Genomic DNA, 12,755 nt, shown 5'->3' with positions numbered 1-12,755 from the left:
CCCACACCCATACAATTGTGCATTTACATATGCACAAGTCTCTTTCCCTTCAGGACTGGGTGATACAGCGCTCAATACATGTCATTATAATGTGTCATATTACTAACTGTTTGTTTTTAAGAACACGTTGGTGTAGAGAAAAAGAAACAACTAAAAGAACAGCTTTAAAAAAAAGGGCAGTGATAATTAGGAGCATTAATAAATACTTTTTTGTTTGTCCCCAATTTTTTTTGCCAAATCTTCATCCTAATAATTAGTCATGGCCATTTCCATGCTTTCAGTAAAGTAGGGTGACCAGATCTGAGATGGTGAAAAAGAGGACACGTCTCCGGGCAGGGGGTGGGGAGGTGGATGACTACTGACGTGCAGACTGACCAATTAAATGTTTACAGAGAAGGTTATCGACCAATAACGGTAGCTCTACAGTCAGACCGTCCAATCAGAAGATTTTAGGCTACTTCACCACGCCCCCTTCTCACTCAATCGAACCAATCGGAGTAGGGGAGGGCAGGACTAGTTTGTGAACAAAACTTCTCGAAGTTCTATGTAAGCTCTAGAAAAACAAAATCCCGGACGTTTGTGAAATTCTGCTTGGACATTTTTTTAAGTCTAAAAAAGAGGACGTCTGGTCACCCTAAGTAAAGTCTCTCCTAACTGCATACAGTACCACCAGCCTTGGGAGGGTTTTTTATTCTGAGACACTACATCTTTTTAAACTGCTCCTAATGCAACACCACTGAACACAGAGAACACAACCTTCCCAGAACTGTCTCGGATCTATCCGCCACTGTGAACAGAGAGAGATGGCAAAAGGGGCCATCCTTTACTACCCAACCAGAGAGCGAGGTTAATTGTGCTCTCTCAAGGACTCCCAGCCTCAGATGACTGAGGCATCCCTGCAGATTAAACCCTCATAAGCGTTATTTTAATTCAATTATACAGATTTATTTAATTTAATCTACTAAAACAACATCTTGGAGAAGGAACTGAGGATAGGACAGAGAGTAGAACAATGGGGTCACATCCAATCAGCTTCCTACTATTGTACGGTTCATACAGTAAGTGTACAATGGTTGTTCTTTCCCTAATTAATGTATTATGGCAAACAGAGTTATTCCGTGTTTGGGATGCACTTAGCACTTCCTTAAACATAAGCAATGCACTGTGCACTGTACATCCTTCAGGTCCTTTACGTATCTGCAGCACAAAGAACAACACCACCAGACACAGCAGTTAAACAGGCTGCAAGTGTTTGATGTTCTTGAAGTGGGCCAGTGCTCCCCGTGCAACAGTAAAGGTCTGAATGTTTTACACCAGACCCCTGGGGTAAATTGTTTTGTTTTGAGCCACAACCTTAAGAAGCAGAACCTTTCTGTTGACATCATCGCTCAGCTTCATTAGACCGATTCATTTGACTGAGCTAATGGCTGCTAAGGAGGGGTCTTCAGAGAGTAGGACCTTGGCTACCTTGGCTGCAGCCCAGGCTTTGGGACGCTGCTGTAGATTTATAATGTATGTAGGCATTTTCATTTTTCTTAGAATTCCCCTTTATGAACCGCACAGATTGAGGAAGGAATGAACAAATTTTCCAGGCCTGTGTCTCTCTCGCGCTGCTCCTCCCTCCCTCACCCTCTCTCTATCCCTCTCTCGCCCTCTCCGTGTGCAGCAGCCCTTTTCTGAAGGCACCCGTTGCCTTGCGTCACTCTGCTTCATTTCTCTGGATGTTATTCCTGCTCTCTTACACGCTGTGTGTTTTCATCATCATTGTGGGACATCAATCTGTCTTGTGCAATGCAGCCAGGCTTAGACACACAGCAGCAGCACCTATCAAACAGGAGGAGGCAATAAAGCAGACCCCCACCCCCCCCCCCACACACTACATAAAAGCCACTTTCTGTGCACTATACACACACACAAGTAAATACAATGAAAGCAGAAAACACGATAAGGAAATAAGTCATACTAATTAGCCTGTTAATTCTTTGAGGACTGCGCCAGCTTGATAAAGGATGCTAAAGCTTATTAAAGCAAAAGCAGCGTTGTAAATTTTAATTCTTTTTACCCAGCTTTATTTTAATCCCACTTTATGAAGTTGACTGTGTGTGTGTGCGGGTGTGTGTGGGTGGGTGGAAGGCAGGCAGGAGAGGGGAAGGAGGGGCTGCAGTTCCATCAGGCTGCAGGGGTCTCTCCCTCTATCACATTAACACTGCACAAGGCTCTGTTGCCACCTAGGGTTCAGTTCTGTACACTCTACTTTCTACAGCGACTCTGCTTTATACCGAATATGTTTTCTCTCTCTCTCTCTCTCTCTCTCGCTCTTTCCTTCTCCCACTGTCTCCCTTTTTACTTTCATTCTTTATCTTGCTTTCATCTTTCTCTCAGTGTTCTCTTTCTGCCTTTTCCCCATTTCTCTTGTATATTCCTCTTTGTCAGGATTTTTCTCGTTTTTTCCTCACTCTTTTTCTCATTTTGTCCTTTGTTTAATTTTTTCTTATTTGCTTTTCTTTCTTCTTTCTTTTTCTCCTTTACTTGCATCTCTCGGTCCCTCACTCATCCTCTCTTTCCCTATTTCTTTTACTTCCACCCCTCACCCCCCACCCCCTAAACACACTCCTGTACTGAATACCTAAGATGTAATTAGAAAAAAAAAGGTATTTCATTATCATGCATAAGTGTATAAGCAGTAGCTACAGGGCTGGCTGCTGTGTGGAGCGTGTGTGTGTGTGTGAGTGAGTGAATGAGTGGCAGGATGCGTACCCCCTCTCTTCCCCAGAGGAGAGGGATGGAGATATCCCACAATGCCGCTGCCTGTCAGCTGGAGGGGGCCTGGAGAGGGCCGCTGTCCTCGAGCTCTGCTCAGAGAAGAAAATGTCACTCTGTCAGCAGAAAACAGCCAGGCACAGTTTCTGTGAGCGGAGATTTACACTGAAGGTTTACAGAGGGAGAGCACAGAGAGACTGGACAAAACACTCACTGTTTTGACGGAAAAGTAAGAATTTAGCGTAAAATAGAAGAGATTTACCAAAGTGTAATAAGTTTACTGTGTTTTAAATGAGAGATCTTGACATTTCAGATACCACTAGTAATACGTTGAAATGAGTGTTTATTGGAGGAGAATAAAACTCACTGTTATACTTTAACACTGTATTTTAAAACGAAGAAGGAAATATGCCTGTAGTAAAGACGTTAAGACAAACTGAGTCGACCAAGAGAACCACTGTAGCACTATTCTCTTTTCTTCTGGCAAAATAAACACTCAAATGAAGCCCTTTAGACAAAGTTTTAATATTTATTATTGTTACCCACAGTGTACAGGTGGCAAGTATTCGTAGCATAATTAGAAGATTGTTGTGTTATTCTTTTATTATCGAGGTAAGTTACTTCAAACAGTGTAAAACACTATGTAATTATTTAAGATCACAATTCATTTAATTTCTAAACGGCCAGGTACTTTTCCAAATTTGAAATGGCCAAATGCCATGTGTTAAATATATTAAATTGACTCAAACACTTTTACTAACTGCAATGTTACTGATTTCATCCTTTAGTGTCTCTGCCCTTCGTCTTTATTACAGACTCTTTTTAGACTGATTGGTTATATAATGCAATGTTATCATATTTGCAGGTATACGTGTTTGACACCTCCAGTGTTCAGTCCTAGAAGCTGGCTGCATTTTCTGCTGCTTACAATCCACGTGATTCCTTTCTGTGTATCCCATGTTGTTGGCGTCTGGGCTCTAGGAGGCTGTCCATTGTTCTGGTAACAACAGCATCTGCTGCTACTTTACACCTGTGGTTATGTTCGGATCTGAACTGAGAATGAACTTGATTTTCTCCTCTGTCTCAAAGATAAAATCTTTAAATAATATTTTCAGGTCGGGACCGTTTTTGTTGTTAGTCTGTTAGGTCATGCGTAGTTGTCCAATCAAATCAAATCAGGTTTATTGTCACATCACATAACACAAGTGTAAGGTGAGTGGAAATACTTGGGAGTCCATCACAATAGTAAAAAAGGAATTGTTTTGAATCATTTTGACTGATGTTTTTGATTAGTTTTCTTTTACTTTGTCCCTACACTGTGCAAGTGGATTATCTCCTCGGAGATATATCCTGACAAATTAATTGTGGTTTTGTCTAACATTCACAGATAGGAAGTTTGCTAGAGTCTGTTTAATGGGTCTGCAATGTCAGATATTACAAACCAGAGGCGATTGCTCTAAGAAGCTTAGCTTCCCCTAAAATGTCAAAAAATAAGTGATCAAATATATACTGTTGTGTGTACATGTCATTGAATAAATATGCACTACAACGCGCTCAACTTTTGTTCAGAATCAGCTTCTTATCACTGGTAAAGATGCGGCTTTCCTCTCAATCATTCCCGCAGCTTCACAGTGCTTTAAACAGCGTCCACACCGTTCAATAGCGAAGCAGCGAAGTGCAGCAAAACGAGACGAGTCATTGGATAAATGCTGGGCTTTGTCCCGCCCATCGGACGCTCAGCGTCTCTGGGGGTCTATGGGGCAGTGGGCTGGCCTCGGCTGGCTCGGACGCTCAGCTTCTGCATGATGATTGGATGATCTGTCTGAGGCTGAATCCCTTTTTGATTGACAGCGAAATGAGCGAATCAGCGATCCTTTGGTGTAAAGATCCGTGAGAGCACAGGCGGACACACTTCACATGGGCCAAGGCCGTTTAAGCAGCCTAGCTCTGCTGGCCATTGAGAGGACACTAGTCAAGTCCCTGGAAAAGACGCCTTGTTGGTACGACAGGGTCACAGATCATTTTCTTAAAAAGGGACGGAGGGTAGAATTTACGTATAAATAAACCGACACATTTTATGATGTAGGCCGAAATTGAGCTTCCCCTCCTTGAAAGACCTGCATCCTCCACTGTTACAAACATTTAAAAATACAACAGTGCTTCTAAAGTCAAGTTGTGCTCCCTAAATTTACATTATATTCTCTTCTCCAGAGAGAGGCGGATATTTGAAGTCTTGGACATGAAGTGGGGTAATAGAAATCAACACAACATAAAAGTACAGAATATCTGAGGGTACAACCACAGTGACAGTTCTTCTGAGAGTGTTGTTACGGTGTGTTTTACTGTACTTTTCCTATTTTCTGACACTCAAAGTGACAGATTTGCGAAACACCTGAAGCTTAAGAAGTGTTTTCTCACTCCCTCTCCACTGCCGTCTCACTCCTCTCCCCAGTTGGACTCCTCTGAGCCACTTTGCTGCAGTGGATGAGGTTGTGGCTAGTGTGTAAACGCTGCCAACAGCAACTGAGTCTCAGCTGTAACTCATGAGCCGAAACGAGTCCTCTGCTGTCCCCCAGAGGAGAGGGGGGCGGAGGAGGGCCGCTCAGCGGGACCCACAAATCAGTCCAGAGTATCCAGGAGCACTGGTGTCATCCCTTCCCCAGGGACACACTATAAATCACAGCTAAGACAAAAAATAAAATGTGTGGAAGGGGGGGAAAAGTGGGGCAGTTAGCCTAACTAAGGCACTTAGCATGCAGCAGCCCCACCCCACCATCTTGTTTCTCATTTAAGCACTGACTGGCCTGGTGATAACGTATGGCGCCACAGGTAATTGGAAAATTGGCAGGCTTGTCAGAGAGATTTGGTAGATGGCACCGGCAGATCCAGCGCTGGGGTTCATGAGGTGTCGCCCCTCTTGGAGATTTATATCCCCTAAGGGCCAGGAGCAACAAAGTATCCAGAGTTCAGGAAAAAAGTACCACATTTTTCATAAGAACCAGACTGTAGATCAAAAGTTCCCTCCGGACACAGAGACTCCAGACTGAGACGCTGCTGGATCAAGCCAAAGCTGCCTCTGCAGATTAAACTGAACTGAACTCCGGCGGTCCACCTTTACCAGCTCGAGATACTACTGTTGTTAAGGTCAGATAAAGCATGAGGTTTTACAGTTCCTGCATCAAGACTGCGCCACATCTACAGGTCCAGTGTTCTCCAGCAAACACCATTAAACACAGATGCTGGGCTTGAGCATCTGTGGACGGTATCTCAAAATGAGGGCTGTATTTATGACGTGTGTGTGGTTTGTCAAATTTCTGTTCTGTGTCCTAAAGTACAAAGCCATAAAGTTATTTTATGTGCATTTAAGAGTTCCACAGGGAGGGGGGCGCTGTGGGAGCACCCTGACTGTCACACTGAGAACGGGTAGGGGAAAAAACACAAGCCCAGTAGCCAACTGCAGTTGTGAGTTTAGTGCTGTGTTTGGGTTAAAAGAGAGAGGAATTAAGCTTAAAACAGATAAAATCCTGTTCTAAAATAGGAAACTGACAAGCAAAATAAGAGTAAATACGTGGAGAACCTTCTAGAAATTGTGAGGGGCAGCCTTGGACTGAGTGAAAGGGTACTCAATTTTATGCTCTCAGGCTTTATTCTCTAAATATGTGTGTTTTGAACCTCAGTTTGCTGGAGAACCATCTGCTGCGGTGTGTTAAACCACAAGCGCCTGTCTTATTGAATTTATTTTAAAACTTTTCTGTTCCTCCAGCACAGTTCTCTGAAATTTGCTCTTTCAGAAACAGGTTTTATGGCCAACGTGTGTCGGTGTGCACTGTCGGGCTGTGCTGAGCTGAACAGCACAGTGCCGAAAACCCTTCATTAGAGCCGCACTCAGAGATATGAGGCTTACGCTGCCTGACAATGCACCCTCCTCCCCATGGTAATACTGTGATAATATTTTGAGAGGGTTTGAAAAGTGTGGATACTGCCCATCCCTATTCAGGTCTTTAACATTTTTCCTCACCTTCTCACATTCTAAAATGTCCTCCAGCATGTGCTTTCCTTCTTCATCCTGTTTTATTCACACAGTTCACTGTTTCTAGATTCTCATTCCTCCCTTTCACTCAGTCCTAGGCTGCCCCTCACAATTTCTAGAAGGTTCTCCACCTATTTACTCTTTTATTTTGCTTGTCACTTTCCTATTTTAGAACAGTGTATGTCTTATATATAATTAGAGAATATTTGCTGATTGCTTCATGGCCTTTGAAATGCTGCATATAACTTGGAGGAAATTTGTAAATGTAATGTCAGTATTAGCTGTTACCGAGGTATGGCTTTTGTTACAGAAAATGGTGCGTCCATATTTTTCAACCTTATTTCAATGTTTCAACTCAAAATCAATGTTTGTGACAGTTTGAAGTATGGAGTGTGACTCGGAATCATAAGAGAGGCTGGTGTTTTCTAAGGCTGAGGTGTGATCTGAGGTGTGAGGGAATACAGCAGTAGTAGAGGGTTGGTGTGAGGGCAGTGTGTGGTTGGGAATAGATAATCACACATGGCTGGATGTAGATGTGTGTATTAACCCCAGGAAGAGGGGATAATTGCATCTGTCAGATTCATTTAACTTTTGAGATGGCCGTCGTTTTCTATTTGTGTCCTCCTCTAAATCTGCGGGAGCTTGAAGTGACTCCGGCATGATGCTAGCAGGAACATTTGTAGATTGGTATGAAGCAAGGAGATGAGGATAAAATAATAATAATAATAATAAAAATTTAAAATCTGACATTTGTACTGTGCAACCCAGTAAAAGCCTGTTTGAGACGCAGTGTATGTGAAATACAGATCCAATTAATTTCATTTTGCTAAATGTCTTCACTAGTAGAGAATACTCCAGGGGGTTTGTCATAGCTGTAATTCACATGTATAACATGGCAGGCATACTCATCCTGAGTGACTTATGATTTTAATCAAATGACAGAATGTAGTGTCAGGAGTCTTGCCTAAGGACTAATATTGACAAAGTGTATGTGTTTACCTGGGCAAGAACCCATGTTTACTGCCTACACAGCAGTGGTGTTATCCACTACACTAGAACACCTGCTAAAACGGCTGTCTCTTGGTTTTCGTTAGTGAGTTTCTGTTATGGCTGATGTGTTGCTCACACACAGTTTTATTGAAAACATGTTTTGAGGCAGTCCACTTTTCCTGTTTACACTGATATTTATTTCCTTATATAACTTTAAAAAATAGTGGTCCAGAAATAACAGAGTAATCGGATTTAGTGTCACTTTAGCATTAGCGCCTATGCTAACTTAATATAAGAATGTGATAACATGTTTTGCAGAGACCTGGCAGTGGGTATCCTATTAGTTATGGCATCTGATGCAACTGGGTTTTTTGAGCTTCAACATTCACAACCACTCAGAACGAAACAACCCACACAAGCATGTTCCTATACATTTTAATGGCGTTGTAAAACAACACTGGTGAAGTCATTACTCGCATTTTATTCAGAAAACTGTGAATATCAAATCCTGAGTTGAAAATCGAGTATACATTTGCACCCCGGTTTAACACGATGATCCTTATAAAACCAGAAATAAGTAATCTATTGATTAATACATGTTTAACCCTCTCATGTCTGCCACTAAATAACCCACTCTCCCCGTTTCAGGAAGAAGAAGAGGTGCGTGAGGTGGAGGAGGAGTCTGTGAAAGAGGAAGCAGCAGAGCAGGAGAATTCAAACTGAATTACCTCACTTTCGCCATTAGTGTTCAGTCCGCAGAGTTAGAGCTGTCACCTCCAATTCCTTTAGAAACATAAGCTTCAGACTCTCACAGTGTTACGCCTTCACAGCCAGCAGTGCCACTCTGGTCTTGGCCCTCATTGACACTCCTTATTGCGTTATTACCAGAGACACAGAGACATGTATCTGCTTTGCCAGAGAAAATTGTAACCAGCAATTTATTGATCTTGTTTTTTTTTTTTTTTTAAGCAAAGAATATGATGGCTTTAATCTGTAAGCTGTTTTGTTTATATATTTTTAAAAGCAAATGGAAGTTGTTGTTGGAACAAAACCTTGAACATTATTTTCCAATATTTTTGACCAATTCCTCTTGCTCCATTCATTCTGAACATTTAACAGTGTAAAGGGCAGGTCACATTCTGTAAATGAATTTCTAAAGCCATTGTGATGCAAGGTTTTGTTCCAGCGGTAGTGATATGCTCATGCACATTTACTGTACCACACGTACTAGACCTCAAGAAAAGAAAACTGGAGAAATTGGAGGTGATTGCACTGGCATTTTCTTGTCGACACCATTTCATCACAGTCACCATCTGTGAATCTATGTGAGATGAGTCATGAGTGTTAAAGATCACTCTGAGAAAAAGAGGCTTTGGACTTCTGGCACCGACTGCTGGAAGGAGAACTCTGCTTTTTCTTCCTCCATCTCCTGAAACAAGGCTGGTTCTAAAGACATGGCTGATCCTGGACCTGCATCTGGAGTAACCTCTGTCATGCTCTGTGCTGTAATGTGAATCCAGTCCAATCGAGCTCTTTTCTTCAGGTTATTTTCATACACTAAACATTCCCACGGCCTTCCCAACCTGAATGTGAATATCCTGTGTGATATATTATCATACTAAAGTTGTGTTGCCAATATTTCTACAACACTATCTTTCTGACATATATTTCTGTACAGAGAGAGATTTACTATTGTTATATATTGATTACTCTCAAGTAAAAAATTGAATTTATTATTATTTTTTTGCTTTGTAGTTGATTTCTTCCATTTGCCCATCTGCATGTTTGCATCATACAGAGTGAGGCTATTATCATTTCAGTATTATCACAGTATTTACATTGGCTGAAATGTTTTGTTAGCATCTACTGAGAGTAATTAATAATTAATAAAACACTCAGATATCAGAGCAAACACTATTTTTGCATTTTCTACAGTGCTCTGTATACAGGGCCATGGGCGTATACAGATGTGCAACCACATGGCCTCATATTATCCAGGTGGTAAATGGTCGTCATGAATCTAAATTCTTGCCTTCATCTCACTGTGTTGCAGAATTTTGGAACACTTTGCCTGCCACACGAGTTTACACAAGAGTCTGTATTTAGGTACTTTGTAAATGTGTAATTCTTAATAAACATTACTTGTGAAAGTTGTGATGCTAATCATTTGCATATATTCAGCATATATTCATTCTAGTTATTTTTAAGATGAGTTGATTTCATAGGCTCCATTTCATCTCCAGAATTTATTTGTTATTCGTTCATTCATTCATTTTCTGCAAGTGCTTATCCAGTTCAGGGTCGTGGTGGTCTGGAGCCTACCCAGAATCACTGGGTGCAAGGTAGGAACACACCCTGGAGGGGGCGCCAGTCCTTTACAGGGCGACACACACTCACATTCCCTCAAACCTATGGACAAATTTGAGTCACCAATCCACCTACGTGTGTTTTTGGACCGTGGGAGGAAACTGGAGCACCCGGAGGAAACCCATGCAGACACAGGGAGAACACACAAACACCTCACACACAGTCACCCAGAGTGGGACTGGAACCCACAACCCCAGGACGCTTGAGCTGTGTGACAGTGACTCTACCTACTGCACTTATTTTATTTTAAAAATATAAAGGAATCTTACAAATATTCATCTATCCTTCTGGACAGAAGAATGTAATGTTGTGTACTTTAAGAGAACACAACTGCACTTCAAAAGCACTACTGTACCTAAAGGTATACTCTTTGTACCTTCAGTGAGGCTAATGCACCTGTCCAGTAACTTATTGTGTGACAGAGTGTGCTAATGTGGTGTTAGAAGTCTTGCTCGAAAAATTTCTATTAGTGTTGTGTCACTGCCCAAGTTAGGAATTGAACCTTACTCTCTGCCATGTACAAACCGGATTCCAAAAAAGTTGGGACACTAAACAAATTGTGAATAAAAACTGAATGCAATGATGTGGAGGTGCCAACATCTAATATTGTATTCAGAATAGAACACAAATCACAGATCAAAAGTTTAAACTGAGAGAATGTATCATTTTAAGGGAAAAACATGTTTCAAAATTTCATGGCGTCAACAAATCCCAAAAAAGTTGGGACAAGGCCATTTTTTACCACTGTGTGGCATCCCCCCTTCTTCTTACAACACTCAACAGACGTCTGGGGACAGAGGAGACCAGTTTCTGAAGTTTAGAAACAGGAATGCTCTCCCATTCATGTCTAATACAGGCCTCTAACTGTTCAATCGTCTTGGACCTTCTTTGTCACACCTTCCTCTTTATGATGCGCCAAATGTTCTCTATAGGTAAAAGATCTGGACTGCAGGCTGCCATTTCAGTACCCGGATCCTTCTCCTACGTAGCCATGATGTTGTGATTGCTGCAGAATGTGGTCTGGCATTATCTTGTTGAAAAATGCAGGGTCTTCCCTGAAAGAGATGACGTCTAGATGGGAGCATATGTTTTTCTTGAACCTGAACATAGTTCTCTGCATTAATGGTGCCTTTCCAGACATGCAAGCTGCCCATGCCACAAGCACTCATGCAACCCCATACCATCAGTGATGCAGGCTTCTGAACGGAGGGTTGATAACAACTTGGGTTATCCTTGTCCTCTCTGGTCCGGATGACATGGCGTCCCATTGTTCCATAAAGAACTTCAAATCGTGACTCATCTGACCACAGAACAGTCTTCCATTTTGCCACACTCCATTTTAAAAGACCCCTGGCCCAGTGCAAACGTCTGAGCTTGTGGAGCTTGCTTAGAAATGGCTTCCTCTTTGCACTGTAGAGTTTCAGCTGGCAACGGCAGATGGCACGGTGGATTGTGTTCACTGACAATGCTTTCTGGAAGTATTCCTGAGCCCATTCTGTTATTTCCTTGACAGTGGCATTCCTGTTTGAGGTGCAGTGACGTTTAAGGGTCCGGAGATCACGAGCATCCAGTAGAGTTTTACGGCCTTGACCCTTACGCAAAGCAATTGTTCCAGATTCTTTTGATGACGTAATGCACGGTTGATGATGATAACTTAAAAGTCTTTGCTATTTTACGCTGGGTAACACCATTCTGGTATTGCTGCACTATCTTTCTGCTGAACAATGGTGGAATTGGTGATCCTCTTACCATCTTGGCTTCAGAGAGACACTGACACTCTGAGAAGCTCTTTTTATACCCAATCATGTTGTCAATTGAACAAATTAGTGTTAATTGGTCTTCCAGCTGTTCGTTATATGTTCAATTTCCTTTTTCCCACCACTTGTCCCAACTTTTTTGGGATTTGTTGACACTGTGAAATTTTGAATCAACATATCTTTCCTTTAAAATGTTACATTTACTCAGATGAAACTTTTGATCTGTCTATTGATGTTCTATTACGAATAAAATATTGACATTTGCCATCTCCACATCATTGCATTCAGTTTTTATTCACAATTTGTTTAGTGTCCCAAATTTTTGGAATCCGGTTTGTACATGGCAGAGAGTAAGGTTCAATTCTTAACTTGGGCAGTGACACAACACTAATAGAATTTTTTCGGGCAAGACTTCTAACACCACATTAGCACTCTCTGTCACACAATAAGTTACTGGACAGGTGCATTAGGTGAATATGTGAGTGTGTTTCACTCTGCTAAGGACTGGCGCCCCCTCCAAGGTGTGTTCCCACCTTGTGCCCAATGATTCCGGGTAGGCTCCGGACCCACCGCGACCCTGAACTGGATAAACTGTTTCAGACAAATAATGAATGAATAAAAGGTTATAACTGAGGAACTTGATGAATACTGATATACAGGGGTTGGACAATAAAAGTGAAACACCTGGTTTTAGACCACAATAATTTATTAGTATGGTGTAGCCTCCTTTTGCAGCCAATACAGCGTCTTGGGAATGACATATACACGTCCTGCACAGTGGTCAGAGGGATTTTAAGCCATTCTTCTTGCAGGATAGTGGCCAGGTCTCTACGTGATGCTGGTGGAGGAAA

General features: G+C 41.9%; 1 protein-coding gene across 1 annotated transcript in view; it reads left to right on the top strand.

Moving 5' to 3' along the window:
- The window catches only part of phf14 (PHD finger protein 14), an 81,152-nt gene extending 71,271 nt beyond the window's left edge, over nt 1-9,881 (top strand). The window contains exon 18 of the mRNA XM_066674239.1: nt 8,429-9,881. Within this exon, the coding sequence (XP_066530336.1) occupies nt 8,429-8,503 (75 nt within the window). The 3' untranslated portion in view covers nt 8,504-9,881. The remainder of the gene's footprint in view (nt 1-8,428) is intronic.
- The last annotated feature ends 2,874 nt before the right edge of the window (nt 9,882-12,755 follow it).

The sequence above is a fragment of the Hoplias malabaricus genome, chromosome 6 (assembly GCF_029633855.1).
Source record: "Hoplias malabaricus isolate fHopMal1 chromosome 6, fHopMal1.hap1, whole genome shotgun sequence".
NCBI lineage: Eukaryota > Metazoa > Chordata > Actinopteri > Characiformes > Erythrinidae > Hoplias > Hoplias malabaricus.
This window is presented reverse-complemented; position numbering and strand designations above follow the sequence as displayed.